At 37.9% G+C, this 19,928-nt stretch overlaps 1 protein-coding gene across 7 annotated transcripts in view; it reads right to left on the minus strand.

Moving 5' to 3' along the window:
* Nucleotides 1–18,586, minus strand: part of MLH3 (mutL homolog 3) — a 31,883-nt gene extending 13,297 nt beyond the window's left edge. For 2 of the 7 annotated variants that reach the window (XR_005363544.1, XM_038545279.1), the window contains exons 1-8: nucleotides 18,468–18,586; nucleotides 13,781–17,133; nucleotides 10,737–10,832; nucleotides 9,956–10,041; nucleotides 9,116–9,220; nucleotides 7,953–8,025; nucleotides 2,081–2,152; nucleotides 721–832 (exon numbers count right to left, since the gene is read on the minus strand). Coding sequence is in view for 6 of the 7 variants with exons in the window: in XM_038545279.1 (XP_038401207.1) it covers nucleotides 721–832; nucleotides 2,081–2,152; nucleotides 7,953–8,025; nucleotides 9,116–9,220; nucleotides 9,956–10,041; nucleotides 10,737–10,832; nucleotides 13,781–17,133; nucleotides 18,468–18,529 (3,959 nt within the window). In the remaining variant the exon portion in view is untranslated. The other 5 variants (XM_038545284.1, XM_038545283.1, XM_038545282.1 and 2 more) reach the window with 5 other exon arrangements.
* Nucleotides 18,587–19,928: the final 1,342 nt, after the last annotated feature.

A 19,928-nucleotide genomic window follows, 5' to 3' on the forward strand; every position in this document is an offset into this window, starting at 1 on the left:
CTCATTGCTGGCATTTCAAGGAGTTTGGCACAAATAAAAAGGCTGAGAATGTTTTGAATCAACATTAAAGCAGGAGGTAATTAACAGCCTAGGAACTGAGAAGTCCTGATTAATGGGATGTAAATAAATGGATCTGTCTCTATTATAAATTATGGCTCAGGGAAAAAGATTTATTGGCAGTAGCATATTCCCAATCCTGACATAAATTCAGAGATGATCCTTTTTTTATTTCCAATAACTTGTGCAGCCCCAAAGTGGGAAAATGTCCTATCTTATGACTCACCATATGATTTACCCCTTCCTTGCGGCCCAGTGTTTTACTTTCTCCTCAGTATGATTATGGTAATGAAAACTAAGAATCTAGAATGCACCAAGGCAAAGCAGAATGGAAGCAATTACTGCAGCAACTTTGCTTTTAGAAACAGCACAGCATAAACATGGACTTTTCCAAGAAATGGTAAGAGTATTCTAAGCCAACTGCTGGAAAAAATTATCAAGGAAACTCTATCCTATACTCAACAGCTGTGATATAGTGGAAAGAACAGCATTTGGAGTCAGAAGACCTGCATCTGAAAGCCACTCAAGAGTTATGACCTTGAACAAGTCATGTAACCTCCCTTTGGTCCCAGGTGCCTCATCTGAAAAAAGGAACAATATTTCCTCATAGAATTACTGTCGGAGCTTATACCATAAATATCACATCCTCATGGTGGTACTAACCGTAAGAGTCTCCTTTGTTCCTCTGTCACTCTTATCTTTAGTGGAGGACTTACAGTGGAAGACAGTAGTTTTTTCCGACCAGAGCCCTGTGGCTGTTGCTTCTCATAGGAATCTATTGGGAAAAAGATGAATGGGTTAGGCGTAGGAAGTGAAGTCTTCTAGAATCAGATAAAAGTAAGGCATGATAAGGCACAGCCATGTTAATTATTATTGTGCTTAGCGATGTGTTCAATGTTCAGTTTTAGGCTTTGAATTTCCATTATTAACGTCAAACTAGTCAATATCCAGTCCATTTATTCATTTCACCAGTATTTTCCAAAACAAGAAATGTAAAACATAAATCTTACACTGAAATGAACAATGCAATGTTCCCGGAGATAGTCAATAAATGTGGTTTTAATAATGTGGTGGGGGGAGTAATGTTGATTACTGAGGAAATAAATTGGTTTACTATAAAATCCTATGGCTCAAGAAGGCTTCCCCATTCCTTCAGAAGGGTTTCCCAGTCTCTGAAGAGAACTGATCAGTACTGTTCTCAAATGGTTCCGAGACTGTAGCAAATTTTCCTAACACTAGTTTTACTGTATCTTTCTCAACAATTATGTCTTAATTTCATAAGGAAAAGTGAATATGGAAGTGTATTGCCATTCTAGTCTTCCTAGGTCCTCTCCTAACTCTTTGATATTAATTTTCCATTACTTGACCATAGGAGTAAAGATTTTCCTGGGATTTTACCATTTGGAGAACATACTACCTCATGACGAGAAAAGAGGGTAGCAAAAATTAAAAACCACATACTGACTCTGGAAAAACACGTAGCAAATTAGTGATACTGGCTGTCTCTGGGTGGAGAAACTAGGAGAGATGAGGAACAAGGGTAAAAAGGAGACTTTGTTATATTCCATTTTGTACCTTTCAGATTTGAACTTATTTGATTATACCATGCATTCAAAAACAATTTTAAAATAAAAACAATATATTGGGCCCTCTGAGTTGGTAGTCTCTGCTGATGAGCTATGAAGAAGATATGTATACCAAAAGCATATGGCCATACACAGCGGCATATCTTTGTGTTGGATGTCATAAGAAAGTAGCCTAATTCTTATGTACCCAACCCTTAAGGTCAATAATAAATGAATGACACTATATATCTTTGACCATGTAAGACCACCAAGTCTGAATCAGTAAAGTGAATCACTACATTCTTTTGGTTATAGAAGCCAAACCAGAAGATTTCAGCTTAATTTTTTGAACATACAGTTCATCCTTCCTCACAACAGTCACAGTTAGAAAAACTCCTTAAGTATACAAGTTCTGCAGGGGAGTCTCAAATCTTTTCTAGTCCCAAACAGATCCTTACCAGTTATCAGCTGCTCTAAACGGACACGCTCATGGGCAGCATGCTGATCCACTAAGACTAGTAGGTTTCCACCTGGAAGATTAGTAAGGGTTACTGAAGCTTCAAGTTCACAGATCAAGATTAAAATCATCATGTTGTGTGGAAGGAAAAAAAGATTAATTCAAACTATTTAACAACATAAGCATAAGGGAAACACACATACTTAGTAGTAACAGTTGTATCTTTCATTTCTTAAAAATTGAAATATGGAGAAAACTACAAATTTATCCCTGATGAAAAACTCTTTTTTTAGTTCATTGGTATTTCATTAATAAAACAAGGGGAGGGATCCCTGGGTGGCGCAGCGGTTTGGTGCCTGCCTTTGGCCCAGGGCGCGATCCTGGAGACCCGGGATTGAATCCCACGTCGGGCTCCCGGTGCATGGAGCCTGCTTCTCCCTCTGCCTGTGTCTCTGCCTCTCTCTCTGTGTGTGACTATCATAAATAAATAAAAAAATTAAAAAAAATAAAACAAGGGGAAAGCCCTACATTCCTAATGTTTAAATACTGATTTTGCAGGGTGCCTGGGGTGGCTCAGTCGGTTGAGGTCATGATCCCAGAGTCCTGGGATTGAGAATCGGGTCCTGAATCAGGCTCCCTGCTCAGCTGGGAGTCAGCTTCTCACTCTCTCTTTTTCTCTCAAATAAATAAATTTTAAAAATGTTTAAATACTGATTTTGTTTTATTAATTCAGACTGATACAATGAAGGACCTTAAACACATTATTATAATCACCTGACTTTGTTTGCAAGCTACTCTGAACCCCAGGAAGAATGTAATTCTAGTATACTTTTTTTTTCTCCAGGGAGTACACTTATAACAAATGACAGATGTGATTCACTTTAAGAAACATTATAACCAAACATATAAATTCAATTTGTTGATTTACAGTATATAATAATACGTATTTTAAATTTAAGTGTAATTAGAATTATTTTAAAAAACAGGCTTCTTCTAGCCAATTTAAACTTTTCTCACAAACTCTTTACATATTAAAAAGGTGGCCTGCCAGATCTAGTATACTTTAAAAAAAATTTTTTTTTTAAGATTTTATTTATTTATTCATGAGAGACAGAGACAGAGAGAGAGGCAGAGACACAGGCAGCGGGAGAAGCAGGCTCCACACAGGGAGCCTGACGTGGGACTCGATCCCGGGTCCCCAGGATCACACCCTGGGCTGAAGGCAGCGCTAAACCACTGAGCCACCCGGGCTGCCTCATCTAGTATACTTTAGATCAGAGGTCAGCAAATTTTTTCTGTGAAGGGCCAGATAGTAAATATTTTAGGCTTTTTAGGACATATGGTTTCTGTCACCACTACTCAACTATTCCTTTTGAACCAAAGCAGTCACAGACAATATATGAACACTGTATTTGAACCAAAGCAGTCACAGACAATATATGAACACTGTAGCTGTGTTCCAATAAAACTTTATTTATAGATACTGAAATATTAATTTCATATAGTTTTTTAAAGATTTTATTTATTCATGAGAGACACAGAGAAAGCGAGCAAGAGAGAGAGAGAGAGATGGAGAGGCAGAGACATAGGCAGAGGGAGAAGCAGGCTCCATGTGGGGAGCTCGATGCGGGACTCGATCCCCCAACACAGGATCACGCCATGAGTGGAAGGCAGACGCTCAACCACTGAGCCACCCAGGCTTCCCATAATTTCATAGAATTTTAATGTGTCAAGAAATACTATTCTTTTGCTTTTTTCAACCACTTAAAAATTTAAAAACCATTCTTCCTGGGTGCACAAAAGCAGGTCATGGTTGGATTTGGCTCACAGCCATAGTTTGCCTTGTTTTAGACTCAGGTTTCTCAAACTTTGATGGTCATACATATCACCTGTGGATCTTATCAAAATGCAGATTCTGATTCAGTAGAGATGAGACACAAGATGCTACAATTCTAACAAACTCCCAAGTGATGCTATTTATAGACCAAGCTTTTGAGTAGCAAGGGTTTTGACTCTCAAGTGCAAGAGAGAAGGCAGAGTGTCCTGACCCAAAAAGCCAAACCTACAGGGAAATCTTCTCATTGACAGGAGGACTGACTCTCCATTACCTTAGTACATCTTTTTATCTCGTAATTTTATTACTTGGGGCCAAAGGGTTGAGGTTTATTGCTATTGGTTATATTGCAATCAAAGTTCTCCTCTTGAATTTGATCAAAAATAGATAATTCCTGTTTTTCCCATTTCTACTAAAGAATCTACTATTTCTAAAACACCATCAAATTCATGGCATGAGAGCTTAAGACTTAAGGGAAAAATGGAAATAATTTTTCTGACGCTCAATCACAGGATTAGGCCCCAAAACGTTGAATTTTAAATTCCTTTGAGAATAGGAGGAGTTGCAGCTGGTTGTGATGAATACAGAACATCCTGTATTGGGCAAAACAATGGAATAAATAAAAAATTGTGAGGGAGTAACCTTAAACTTGAAACTGGCTTTGGTGTGAATTATCAAGAGTCAGGGACCCTCAGAAATCAATCTTGTACCTGATGGTAGCAGAATGATTCACAATCTACATAAGGTTCACAACATTTTGTATGTCTTGAATGAAGCAGAATATATGAAGATAATGTAATCATGTCAGAAGCTGTATTTCGATATTCTAACACAACAGAATGGCAGTTTCATAAGGTCAAGGATTTTATCTGTTATACTCTTAGCACCAGGCACATAATAGACAATAAGTATTTATGGAATAAATGAATGAATCCTTATTCTTTGGGGTATCATAACTGAACAACTATATTTTATCATAGGTGGAAATATGTAATACAAAATGCCAATTTATGAGTATATGGTATTAATTTCAGTATAATTTTATTATTTTTTATTTTATTTTTTTAAGATTTTATTATATTATTTATTAATTCATGAGAGACACAGAGACAGAGGCAGAGACACGGGCAGAGGGAGGAGAAGCAGGCTCCATGCACGAGCCCAATGTAGGACTCAGTCCCGGAACTCTGGGATCACATCCTGAGCCGAAGGCAGACACTCAACTGCTGAGCCACCCAGGCATCCCATTTCACTAATATTTTAAAGTAATAATATATTTGTCAATTACAAAAATATGTGCAAATATTAAAGTAAGTCAATTACTGGAATATGTTGCTTTTAGTATTCACGAGTGACAGTAAAAATACACTTTGATTTTAAAAATGTATTTATCTAAGAGTACTCTTTGGTGGTAACTAACTAAAGTAGACCATTGAACAACATGGATTTGAACTGCACAGGTCCACCTATGTGCAGATTTTTTTTTCAATAAATACAGTACTGTAAATGTATTTTCTCTTCTTTATGATTTTGTTAGTAACATTTTCTATAGCTTACTTTATTACAAGAACACAGCATGTAATATATAGAACATACAAAATATGTGTTTATGTCACTGGTAAGGTTTTGGTCAACAAACCTTGACCAATGGTCAAGGCTATTATAGTAGGAGTTAAGTTTTGGGGGAGACAGAAGTTGTAAATGGATTTTGACTATGTGGGGGTTTGGGGTATCTCTGCACTGTTCAAGGGTCAACTATAATCCAATGACCATACAGAATCTCAAGAGAATTTAAATAGGTCCCTTCTGCTTCTCTGAATATCTCAGATTTTGTGGCTATACCCATCTCAGGTGCCATTAATAAAGATTTTGGTATTCAACAACAAAGAGGGGCGCCCGGGTGACTCAGTCAATTAAGCATCCGACTCAGGATTTCAGCTCAGGTCATGATCTCAGAGTCTTGCGATTGAGCCCTGCATCGGGCTCTGAAATCGGTGCATGTGGCGTCTGCTTGAGATTCTGCTTGGGATGCCCTCTCTCCTCCCCCATTCACAGTTGCTCTCTTTCTCTCTCTAAAATAAATAAGATCTTTAAACAACAAAGAATCCCAGGTAATCAAAACCTTCGGAGAAATCTATTAATTTTCACAGATCAGTAAAACTACCAGAATTTGACTTTCACCGATTCCATATTTATGACAATTCTGACGGATCTTTTAATCTGTCTTTGATCTCTTAGGACATTTACTAAGTAAATCTACCATGTAAGCAAGGTAAAAGGGAATACTTTGAAATACAAAGAGAATGAACTGCTTTCAAACTTCAGAAGCACTTGCCTGTGGGTCTACCTGTCTGGACCCAAGTCCTTCACTGGTACTCAGGGCTCTCAGCCATGTACACTATCAAGCATTCCTCATAAATGTGCTCAAGTGTCTTCCAGTTAAAAAAAAAAAAAAAAAAACCCAAACCAATAAACAAACTGTCTTTTCCCATCACCCTCCTTCAGTCCGTCTCTACCATGTCACAGATATCTGAGTCTCTCCTTGGGATCTCTGTCACCTGGTCCTGCAACATCAGCCACTCAGTTATGGAGGTCAGAAAACTAGGGAGTCATCTTTGATTTCCTTTCATCTACCCAATGCATCACCGAACCCTGGACTTTATCTCCTATATATCTTTCCAATGCACTCAGTTCTCTCTAGTCCACTCTGGTCTTAGCCAACAATCATTTTTAGATATTGCAAAATCCTCCTACCAGTCTCTCTGCAGTTACTGGGATTCCACCCCACCCTCACTCCATTCTCCATATTGCAACCAGAGCAATATTTTCAAAGTACAAATGTGATATGACATGTGCCACTACAAAAACAAACACTGAAAAAAGAAAATAAAAAGCTTTCCAATGTTTCCAACTGGTGTTGGGACAAATACAAAGCTTCTAACTGGCACTTCTAACTGGTGGGAAGCTACTTCTCTGGCCTCATCTCTATGCTTTCACTCCAGCTGCATTTGTCCTGCTTCGTCTCACTAGAGGAGAGGAAATCACGAATTGTATATTGTCATTCCCTCAGCCCACAATATTATTACCTCCCTTCTTTACCTAGTTAGCTCACATGCATACTTCAGATCTCACTTTATCAAGAAAACCTTCCCAGGCCCCCCTGACTAAATCAAATCTCTCAGTATATTTTCTTACAGCATACTGTTTCTCTCTTCAGTAACACTAGCTAGAATTAAAATGTTAATGTTTATATACTTATTTGTTTCTCTTAGATGTGTATTTTTTTCCCACCATTGTAGCTCTAGGGCCTAGTACAGTTCCTGGCACGCAACAATCAATATTTGTTGAATGAGTTAATATTATTGTTTACAAACTATTATTGTTTTATTAAAGCAAGTCACCAAGATACTGTATGTAACTCTTGATAAACCTAGCAGAGTTTATTATATAGACTTTCTATTACTATAAAGGGAATACATGAACACATTATCAAAAAGTCAAACAATATAAAATATTTTAAAGAGTAAAAGATGAAATTTCCCCTTTACCTCCCAAGGTAACTAGTATTAATAATTTAACATGTATCTTACATATGTATGTCTCTGTATATGTAATATAAAACTACTGTACATTAAAACTGTTATTTCAAGGGTGCCTGAGTGGCTTAGTTAGTTAAGCGTCTGCCTTCGGCTCAGTTTATAATCCCGGGGTCCTGGGATCGAGCCCCATGTCGGGCTTCCTACTCAGTGCGGAATCTGCTTCTTTCTCCCTCTCCCTCTCCACCCCATTCATGCTCTCTCTCATGAGTGCACTTGCTCACTTTCTCTCTCAAATAAATAAATATTTTTTTAAAAAACCTGTTCTTTAATAATATTAATATTAATTTAGATTGGTTTCATAATATTGATTTAGATTGGTTTTCCCAATTGGGTTTTAACCTGTCCAAATCACTGCAACTGTATTGTATGTAAAAAATACCTTGAAAAGAGGCTATCAGAAGACCAGCTCCATATTAATAAAGGCTAAACTCCAATCTTACCTGCCTCACCATTCTCTTCAGTTTTGGTGCTCATTAAACAGGCAATAAACTTGTTATCCACTTGCTGGAGAACCTGTCATACATTCAAATAAGCGGTACAACACTAAATAAAAATTAACAAAGCCTTATCTGCATATTAAGAGATAAAACTATACTTAGTTAAGAGTCATTGCATTATAACATTCATATCTAAGACTATGGTAAAGTGCTGATGAACCTGAGGGAGTCATTAGGAAGGATTGAAAAATGGGCAAGTAGAATGATCAGAACACAAAAAGGAAGGAGATTACAAGCTAAGGATTCTAAAAGGGACATGCTAAGAAAATCTAAGACTTTAGAGTAGACTTGAAATGTTCCCAACAGAATGACTCTTATTGAGTATGTATTATGACCAGAGACTGCTACCAAATGGGGATGAAATAAATTTTGAAAATTTATGCAAAAGCAAGGAAAATAATTTCAGAAGAGGTAGTCCCTTAGAGCTGTAAGTTAAAAGTTACCAGGGGCTTTAACCTCGGTGGCTCTTCTCTGTCCGGGTACAGAAAGGTTCTCATACTTTCCTACCCCACTCCCCTATATCTGAGCTTGCTTTGCTCTAGCACCACATCAAGGCCAGGTGAGGAGTTTACCTGTATCTGTCTAACCTCCTAATTTGTTTCCATACTAAAAATAAGGAGATGAAGATGGCCTGAGTGGTATAGGGAGAAGGCAAACTAGCAAAGCAGAGGAGACAAGGGGTCCCTTTTGTTAACAGAGCTCCTCAATCTGGAGTCTCCTAAACCATGTCATTTGTAGCCTCACACAATAGGCAGTCATTTACAACGGGGCACTGTTGCTCATTTAAGGACAAGGTCTCCACAGTATTTTGTTGATTAATTAATTATTGTCAAAATATAAAGTCAATATATAATCTTTGAAACTGTGAGCCTCAAGCCATAATTCATCTCTCCAAACCTGCTCACATTACTAAAGACATTTTTTCTTTGTAATTAAAATTAGTCCTTTGCTTTTTCTCTGGATAATAAAAGTTCCAGTAAGATTTTAAAAAACACATGTGCCTTGACCACGGTGGCCTAGATCATTAAATAAATGCAATTTCACAAGATTTAGCCCAGGTTAGATCTTATCTATATTTTTACAAGATTTCAAAGTCAATTTTTTACCTGCATCGAATGAATCATTTCTTTGGTGAAACGATAAGGATATAAGACATTGTGAATTTTAACCACTAGACTTTTGGCCTGGCCACTGCTTACATCAACAGCAACCTAGAAAGATCCAGCATAAGCATCATTTAAATTTTAATTCTTTATATCTGCAGAACTGTCTCAAAGTGCTTTAAAACATTCATTTTCATAGAACCTATTAGAGGTGTGTTGAATTCAAGAAACACAGAAATTCAAAAAACTGTGTGAATTACTAGTCTTAATAATTTTTGGTTACAAACAGAATTACTAACAAAACCAATATTGTTTCAGATTAACAATTTGTTTACGCCCTATGATCAACTCCTTAAACACATCTTAACTGAAAAATCCGTAATCAAATGTTCATTTATTCTACACCTTCATTACAACACACAAAGTACATTCTGTGATAACCCATTGAGGAGAGAATGTACACTCATGTCCAAGGATGGACTGTCCCTCCAGTAGAAAACTCACTACTTTATATAATGATTTAACATGTTTTGTTTTGTTTAATTATCACCTCCCCATAAATACTTTGCTAAGGCTGTAAGTCAGGGTTTTTAAGAGTGGTAAACACATTCACTATTCACACACTGATCACACAAGTTTAATACAAAATGTGGGAGTTCCCAAAATGCGATGGATTCTGATTCCTCCTCTCTGTATTAAACAGTATTTCCAAATAAACTATTTGGAAACATGCCCACTTTCCATTTGTAATTAAAAATTAGTATAGTCATTCATGCCCATACCTAACTTAAATGAAATACAAATTTTAAAATAACAAGCAAAGAAAAATTGCTACAGACCCACCTCTGGATAACGGGCAAATACTGGATTTTCCCATTCTGAGAACAAAGACTGAAGTGATTCTTTACCAACAGTGTCATCCACAGTATCTAAGGCAAAAGGAGACAGGTAAAGTTGGTATCAAGAGCATCAGAAAAAAAGATGAATGGCATCTTGTATTTGGTGTGGTGCAGCCTCAAGACCAAAGATCAGACATATTGTTCCAATATTCTACAAATGTTCAGTGTTTGCTGGATCTCTAAATTGTTTTGATCTGTTACTTTTTAAACTAGAGTTGATGACTGTATCTTCTGGCATTATAGCTTTTTCTCCAAACTATTTTCAAAAGATATTTCAGAATACAAGTCAAGAAGAAACTGGTTCAAATTAGTAGTCTCACTTCCTTTAGATTAAAATGTACCTTACCTATTTTTAGAAACAAAGAACAAACACTATGTCTGTAGCTTTTTTTGAAAATAAGAATTTTGCTTACATAAAACTACAATTGTAGTGCAGTGCCAATCTTTAAGAGATATTTCTTCAATCACAAGACACCACAGACTGTGCATAATCACCCAGTATTGACTTCAAGTCTGGAAAAGTAATTTCTGATCTAAATGCATGTACTGAATTACTTAGTTCTGTTGTTAAATAGGACCATGGGGGAATTCCTGGTTCCAGTAAGGCACAGCTGGCACTGATCAAGCTTAATAATACAACCCTACTTTAAAAAAAAAATTGTTTTTTGAGTTAGGTGATACAGTACATACTAGGTGTCTCAGCAATCTCTGTTATTTGCCCCTACCTCTGTTCTGTCTCATCATAGTCCTCTCTTCCCGAGCTCTTGGAAGGAAAGGAAGAATGAGGTCGCTTCTAAAAGGATGACACCTATACTGAGTTCCTAAATGTAAAAAAAGAAAAACCTACACATTTGAACTCAAAATATAAATTATTTTATTTTATTTTATTTTTTAATTTTATTTATTTATGATAGTCACAGAGAGAGAGAGAGAGAGGCAGAGACACAGGCAGAGGGAGAAGCAGGCTCCATGCACCGGGAGCCTGATGCGGGATTCGATCCCAGGTCTCCAGGATCGCGCCCTGGGCCAAAGGCAGGCGCCAAACCACTGCGCCACCCAGGGATCCCCAGAACTCAAAATATAAATTATTTTAAAAATCAAGTTACATAAAATATTTCTGCATAAACCAAATAAAAAAATAAGGCAGACTACTAAACACTAGATTGAGAGTCTTTAATGAAGTTATACTAACTTAGGAACCTACTACATTAATGCTTAGTGCCATTATCCATCTATACCATACAGAATGAGCACCAAAAATAGATCACTGATTCTCAATGGTCACAACTTATATGTCTCTTATACCCAAAATATGTTTCTTTTTTTTTAAGATGTTATTTATTTATTCATGAGAGACACACAGAGAGGCAGAGACACAGGCAGAGGGAGAAGCAGGCTCCCTGAAGGGAGCCCAATGTGGGACTCGATCCCGGGACTCCAGGATCACGCCCTGAGCCAAAGGCAGACACTCAACCACTGAGTCACACAGGCGTCCCAAAATATGTTTCTATTACAACATTTATCTCACCATATTATATTTAGATAGCTGTCTTCGCCAATAGATTGTAAACTCCTGAAAGCCAAGTCAGTGAATCTGCAACCTAGCACAGTATGAACAATCAATAAATGAATGAATACATGAATAAATGAATGAAAAGTCCTCAATTTAAACTCCAAAGTCCAGTAAGATCTGGTCCAAAAACTGCCCTCCTCTCTGAATGATGGTCTGATTTTTTAGAAATAATGCCTGAATTTGACAGTTTTTGAATACCAGCAAAACATGAAACTATTATTTGAAAAAGATAAATCTGTTGGGCAAGAATTGGGAGAGATTCATTTAGAATGATAAAATTAAAGGGTAAGGTGAAATAAGGTAGTGTTACCATAATAGAAACAACGGAGTTAAAGGCATTTTAAAGAAAAAAAAAACTGCCAGAACTTGGAGATTTGTCACTACTCCTTAAAATTACCTTTAAAGATCTTCTCTTGTCTACAATTTAATTTACTTTTTAACAATTCACCTTAGGTAACGTTTTTATGTATGGTTCAACAGTGGTGTCCCAATGTCTTATATACATCAGTCCTTTCCAGACAGGTAACATTCCATGTGAATGGAGGGTGCTTAGGAGCCATCTTTCCATGGACCTTGTTTCTATATCCAACATACTTTATTTTTCCTTATGAAACTGAGTTAACCTGACCCTTCAAAGTTCACTACAAAACTTGCTAATCCTGAAAGTTAAGTAGATCGAAGTGTTTTAAACATCTAGATTGATTTAATAGGAGCAGATGTTTATGTTGAGTGTGGCAGCTGAGATTCCCCCTTTGTTTTAGCAACAAACACCTCAGTTTAATGTCATCAAGTTCTTTTTTGTCACCATTTTAGAAGCAGTTGAATTTCAGAAAGATGAGGTGCCAGTGCCTTAGGCTTACCTCTGATAAACACTCAGTATAAATCAGGGCATTAAGTTACATAGATTGAAAAACACGTCTTTAAGAGCAACCTGAGAGTCTCAGGAGCAATACTGAAAGACCAGAGTTTTCTCCTATTTAATACTTTTTATGTTACTACAGTAATTATTTTTTCACAAGGAAAACACTGGAAGCCATTGAAAAATAAAAGTCTTATTTAACCTTAGATAAGTCTGAGGCTCCTGCTAGAGATATTCATTCTAAGGAGGATTATGAGTTAATTTGCAATTACATTCATACAATTTACATTCTTTTGCAACATTCAAGATTTTTAATATGGATGTACATTTAACGTTTATCCTCCTGATGCAAAACCAAGATTATAGCCAGATGGAAATCAGCTTTACCATCTCCCAACACCTGGCTGTCAACACACTGCCAAAACAATGTCACTTTTAATGTTGACTGGACCTTCAAACTCAACAGTTCCAATGTAGGCTCTGATGTAGCCTTGTGGTATGATTTAAAAGCCACACTATCTTCCTGAATAACAGCTACTTATAGCATAAACAGAGCAAATGGATTAGCATATGTATTATAACAAACTCCATTTGAAAAGTATACTTTACCTACATTCCAAAAACTTTAAGGTCCTTTTTTCTAAAAACATAAAAAAAAGTTCATACATATATAGTACTGTACCATAGATTATCTGGGAAACCTAGGATGATTACTGGATCATTCTGGCCCTTTACTTGGGAGCTGCAGAGAGCAACTTCCAGAAAAATATCACACTGGCTTTGCAGGTATCCTTAATGACAAATTTCTAGGAGTTGTATGTTTGGGAGAGAGAAGAAAAGTAGGGTAGGGAAGCACAGTGGATTTCTCAACTATTAATAGTATCATTTTCATTACAATGGCCTCACTCTACTATCCCAACCACACACCCACAGATATATGAACATACAATTCCATTCTATTCTTTCATTGTATTTCTAGATATAAATTGTATTGAACCTAGAGAATCTTCATATATCATAAAGTTTATAATTAAACTTCAAAATGTTCCATCAGCTGAGATAATCTCTTTGGGCAAGGATTACCTCATGTTTTGGCCATTATTTCCACCTTTAAAAGCATTTTCATGGGGCACCTGGTTGGCTTAGTGGTTGAGCATCTGCCTTTGGCTCAGGTTGTGATCCCGGGGTCCTGGGATCGAGTCCCCCATCAGGTTCCCCGCAGGGACCCTGCTTCTCCCTCTGCTTATGGCTCTGCCTCTCTTTCTGTGTCTCTCATGAATAAAAAAAAAAAAAAAAAAAAAAAAAGCATTTCATGCTAGTGAATACTACATACTTACCATTCTCATGTAGGACATCCACAGCTATAGTTGTCAGGTCTTTAGTACAAGTAGCCCGAACATCCTCAGTAGGAGCAGTGAATGTGCTAAGTCCAGTTATTTTGTTGATGTAAACCATTCTCCCTAGGGCTACATCAAAATGCTGCTGCCAATCCAAAGAACATGTGCTTGACTCTTCATCTACAGAACAAGTTCTTGCTATAGATTCTTCACTCTGAAAACAAGTTCCATTCTGGTCAGCAGTGGAAACTTCTACATGACTCACTGACATTCTATTGGGAGAATCAGGACTTCCTATTTGTGGTTCTGAAGCTATAAGAACATCTGAATCTTTACTGACATCTTTAGAACGATCACAGGGTAACACCAAAGGAGTTTCTGGTATCACAGAATTCTCTGTTGTACTCTTGTTAGAGGATGTTTCACTATCTTTATTGAAGGAATTATCCTGTGTGACAGAGTCCAACACTGGAATGATGTCACTCTCTGTTTTTTCATACTTGTTTTTAGTTAACTCACAAGAATCTAGGGTTAACCCACTGCACAAGTCATGGTCTTTCCTACTGGAATCTGATTGTGGAAGTTCATCAAAATGACTCATCATTTCCACTGCTTGAGTCTCTCCTTCGCAACCTTTCATTCTGGATAATTTAGAGGCTAAAGATTTAGGAGACTGCTTGACATCCAAAGGTTTTCTGCTAAAATGAGATAATTCCTCTAGAGTTATAGGACTTTCTCTTAAGCAAGGCATCTGTTGTTCCAAACAATCTTCTTCATTGGAGAATGGAAACTTCTTTGGGTAAAGCATGTGACTTACTGGTTGACAACTATTATTTGAGTCATATTTCATCGTAGCGACTTTATAAATGTCTGAGTTGTCTAAGTGATTCTGGTCTTTCCATGGAATGCCAGGTTCAACTTGAGGACTGAGACTGGTAGAGATTTCAAAATTATTATTTTCTACCACTTCTATATTCAGAGGATTTTTAACCTTCCCATATTGCCTCTTAAACTTCTCTAAAGATCCTAGTTGTGAACCTAAGCTTAGCTTTTTATGGGTTATGGGTTTAGAGGAACAAATCAATTTATCTATTTTCTTACTACCATTTGAAATATGTGTACACCAAGGGGAAGAGGATGTGTCAGGTAATAAGCAATCTATTTGTGAGTTTTTACTACTTTCCTGAGAAATAGAAACATTTTTATAAGTTGCTATAGGTTTGTTCTCTACCCCATACCTTATATTTGTTCTGCATAATTTTTTGTTAGACAGTTGAGCAAATTTCTTATTTAAAGTGCTGGTTCTATCTTTGATTTCTGGAGTCTGAAGTGAATGGCACGCTCTATTTAGAAACGTTTCTCTGGCACTCATGGGACCAGGTTGAATACAATTTTTAAGTAAATATTCTCTTTCAGTTGATTTAGTTTGCTCATTTTGTACCACATGAGTTATAAAGCCAGTGGAACATAATTTAACTTGTCCATAACTAAAAACGTTTGTTCTTCCACAATTACTAGGCTGTTTTTTTTTCTCTTCCTCTCTCTGAGCACCATGTAGTCTCAATAGTGTTGTTGCAAAAGGCAGAGATTGGCATCCCATTTCGGTAGCAACTTTAAATCTCTCTAGTTGATTCCGAATTCCATTATTTTTCAGGATACTGGCAGCCATGCCATTAACAATAGTATTTGTATTTTGTATTTCTAGATCATCTCCACTCTTCTCAAAGCAGTATGATGTCTGAAAAGGGCTTGCAAACATTTCTGAATGGATTCTACTGAGATTTTCTGAAGAGTTAAGTTCTAAGCAAAGTTTTTTATGTTTTTCATTTTCTCCTGATTCTGATACTTCAGCTGTCTGTTGTTCCAAGATCCCTGATTCTGAGCAAGAGCTATCTTTGGTTTGTAAAGATGACTCCATCACTTTACTATGGCTTGGGTCAACTGATTCATAATTATACAAAAATGAATCATTTGTCTTTTTTCTGATACCTTCCAAATCTCTAGAATTCTCGGTGTTTCTTCTGTTTTCTATAGTAGCTTTTCTTTTCACAGCTTTTGATTGAATATTAAACATTTCATAGGAATCCGAAATACTATTACATGCTTCTTGGAAATTGACCTGGTCACCTTTCTCATCAGAGGGCACATGCTTCTGAAGAGTAGCACTAAATAAACTAAAATCATTATCTTCACTAAATTCTTTAATGTCCTCACCTGATAATTCCATAAATAATTTTTCTTTCTTTAAAAACATTTTCACTGCTTCCTGAATGCAAACCAAAACAGTATCCCAGTCTTGAAATTCAATCAGCGTTTTTGCTGGCTCCATGCACACATCATATTCACAGAATTGGCACTGCATATTGATTACATATATCCCATGGAGTTCTGGATTAGCCCGATGCCGAGGACTTGAATTCACTTGTCTACTGGATGAGCCATTCTTTGGTTTGCATATAATACTTTCTCTCCTCAATAAAAAATCAATGAATTTATGCAGCTTTGTCCTTAAAACTAGTCTTTTGTTCACAAACAAAAACTGCATGTTCTTGTTGTAATGTGCCTCAGAGCTGATATAGCCACTAAGCTCAAATTCCTTATATTTAAATTTTATTTCTCTTAATTTTTGGGATTTACCCAGTCCATAAATTTGACAAAATCGGGAACATACGTCTTTGGTTTTAGGGACCTGAAGAACCATGGAACCAGAAACATCATTTCTCAAAGAGAAAGAAATGGAAGGGTGCATGAGTGAGAGAGCTTCTATCCTCTGCCTAACCTTCTCAAACTCCAGTCTAGGGTCCATGCATTTCCTTCTTACAGGTAACTGATAAAATAGGTTATATACTGTTACTGTTGTCCCAGCACTTGGTCTAGTCAAGTTAGCTTCACAAGCTTTCAGGGCTTTTCCATTCTGAAACAGTTTCACAAAAGTTTTCATTGTCCTGTTTTTCTTGGATGAAATTTCCACAGCGCTGGCCATGTCAGCTATACTTGCCAAGGCCTCCCCTCGGAAACCATAAAACCTGGGATTCTCCAAGTCCTGTATAGAGTTGCATTTACTAGTGAAATAACGATTTCCCACCTTGTCTATATCATCACTCCCCATCCCGAATCCATTGTCTATCACTTGAACTTGGAAGGTTTCCATGTTCACCCTGACGGCCACACATTTTGCTTCAGCATCAATACTGTTGAGGACAAGCTCCTCAACACACTGGCCTAAGGAGCATATTGCCAAACCGGAGCGCAATCTGGCCTGTACTTCAACTGACAAGCACTCGATCATGGCAAGGTAGAAAGCTGGTAAGAACGCCAGGCACTGGTTTCCTTCTTTCACTGGAAATAATTGCCTATGGGAGAAAACAAAACAAAACACACACACACAATCAAAGCCTCAGAGTCACACAGCATTATCCATCTCTCTCAAGCATTACAGAGAAATACCATTTGAGGTAAATTAAATCTCTTATTAAACCACATTGTAAAAAATAAAACAACACAAATTACTGCTTTGATCTCTAGGCAGATCACACAGCTCATGTTTGGTGCGATGGATTTAATATCCAAAGCGGCATTCACAATTTCGTAATTTTCACTGCTTCTTTCTAAATCCCACATGCCCTAAAGTGAAATCATAATCACACTTGAAGCTGACCCGTAAGACAGTGTTCAAAATTCTAATCACTTCACCAAAAACAGATGTTCAAATTAAATTCAGCTAGAAATTCACACACACACACACACACAAAAAAAAACCCAAGTTAGTTTCATAATATTTATACATTACACAATAACCATGACTTTTAGTAAAAACTCATAATGAAGTGTTAAAAGACGGAGGAAACTTAAAAACTCAAATTGTTGTCTCAAGAAGAGGTGGGCATTAAGAGGTTATTATTCATCACTAATTGGTTAAATGTTGCCTCAGAGGAAAGAGGCTGGGAATGGGAATGGGTAGGGCAGGAACTTCCTTTTCACGATCAACCTTTCTGTAGCATTTGATTTTTGAATCTTGTTCACACATTACTCTGAGAAACAGTTTCGGAACTCTGACAGCATTTTGGTATTTGACAGTTGGCTACACACTACCTTAACAAGAGTGATGTCCTGGGGCTGTCTCAACGTGATCTTACGTTTTCCTGTCGCGTATAAATTAAGGTTATTGTGCCATTCAAGGTCTCCTTCCTTCTTCATAGGTGAGAGGGCAGCGTGACTGGACCTCTCGCAGGGGGGGAGGGGGAGTTCTCCAAAGCCAGGTACACCAGAGCTAAATCGCAGATTTGATGTTTTTTTCCTGTTTTTTTTTTTTTTTTTCTTTAAGATAAGGAACTTTGCAGCCGGCAGCAAATGACCCGGGAAACGTCTAATGGGTATGCTGTTACCCAACCAACCTAACGATTTCTTGAGGACATCGCAGTCTTCCGTGGGCCACGGTCAAAGGGGACGATCCGGTGCAGGTCCCCAGGGGCGGGGACTCCGGGGCAGGCCCGCCGCTGCAGGCCCCCAGGCTCCGGCTCCACCCCGTCCCCTCCCCCAACTCGCAGGCCGAGCCCGGCCGCCCCCTGCGCAGCGGGGTCCCAAGCACGCCCGCGGAGGTCGTCACGGCCTCTCCGCGGTGACGAGGCTCCCGGGACCGTCCTCTGGACGCGTGCCTTCCCCCAAGTCCCCTTGAAGAGCGCCTCACCAACTCCTGGCCACCAACCGCCTCGGACGCCGGGCGCGCGCACGTCGGCTCGCGAGGCTCATGCACGCGCCACGAGCCTGCGCTGCGGAGGCGACTCGCTAGGAACGAGCGTTCGTCGGAGACACGCAAATGCGCATGCGCACCGGCTGTTCTCTGATTGGGAGGCTGGGTGGGGGGGTCTCCAACCGCTGGTACCCCGAATTCTCCATCCTTATACCTCGTTAGCATGATGTGCAAAGCTGTTCCCAGCAGTTTTCACTTTTGCTTTTCTCGTTTTCCTTTCCTCTTTCTTCCTTCGCGCGTACTGCCTACCATTTAATTCAATTTGCGTGTTGTAGGTCTTTCACTAGAAGGTAAACTACTTGAAGGTGGGGATTTTATCTATTTTGTTTACAGTGCCTGTCCTGTTAAGGTACTCAATGGGTGAATAAATCCACAGCCTCCCATCTTCTGTAGTTACAGCATTTCAGAGGTGGAAGAGACTGAGAAACTAGCTCAACCCTCTTAATTTACAGGCAAGGACACCAAGACTCCTTTCATTGACTTTTATTGATGTTCCTAATGCCCCCGCAGCTCCTTTTCTAACTGATGAGAACTGTAAGAACCCTGTGAGAATAGGTGTTTGGGAAATTATTAACCAATCCTGTTTTTGCTGTCTCATTTTCACTGAAACCTATCATTTTCAAGAATTGTAATTTATGACAAACTTAAGTCCAGTGAGCATTTGCTATATACCTGTTTAATGGCTAACCAAGCCAAATTGGGAAACGTGAAGGGCTGAGGAAGCAAAATCCTGATTATTGCTTGTAGGGCTGCTGTAACAAAATACCAGACTGGCTTAAACAATAGAAATTTATTTTGTAAAAAAAAAAAAAAAAAAAAAAAGAAATTTATTTTGTCACAGTTTTGGAGGCTATAAATCTGAGGTCAAGATGTTGACAAGTTGATTGTCAACTTCTGAGGCTTCTCTTCTTGGCTTGTAGATGGCTGTCTTCTGTGTCTTCACATGTTCTTTCCTCTATGCATGTACATGCCTGTGTCCAATTTCCTCTTTTCTTAAGGACACTGGAGCACATTGGAGTGAGGCCTACTCTAATGACCTCATTTAACCTTAATTACCTCTCCAAAGGTGCTATCTTCAGATAGTCACATTCTGAGGTACTGTTAAGGCTTAAACACATGAATTTGGGGATAGGCAGGGTATGTGTGATACAATTTAGTCCATAGCATTGCTTTATATGAAATCCTTGCCCAGAGGAAAGGAATGACAGCAGATACTCCAGAAAAGTAAAAGTAATATGTCTAAAATGTCATTTGAACAACTAACAAATTGAAATTGTGGTATTTGTTATTATTAGGTATGGAATTTCCTGAAGAAAACTGCATGGAAACCATTTTAAAAAGTGATTCAGAGTTAACTGATTTTTCTTTCAGCTCTCTTTAAATTACATTAAAATTCTC

Source organism: Canis lupus, chromosome 8, assembly GCF_011100685.1.
Source record: "Canis lupus familiaris isolate Mischka breed German Shepherd chromosome 8, alternate assembly UU_Cfam_GSD_1.0, whole genome shotgun sequence".
NCBI lineage: Eukaryota > Metazoa > Chordata > Mammalia > Carnivora > Canidae > Canis > Canis lupus.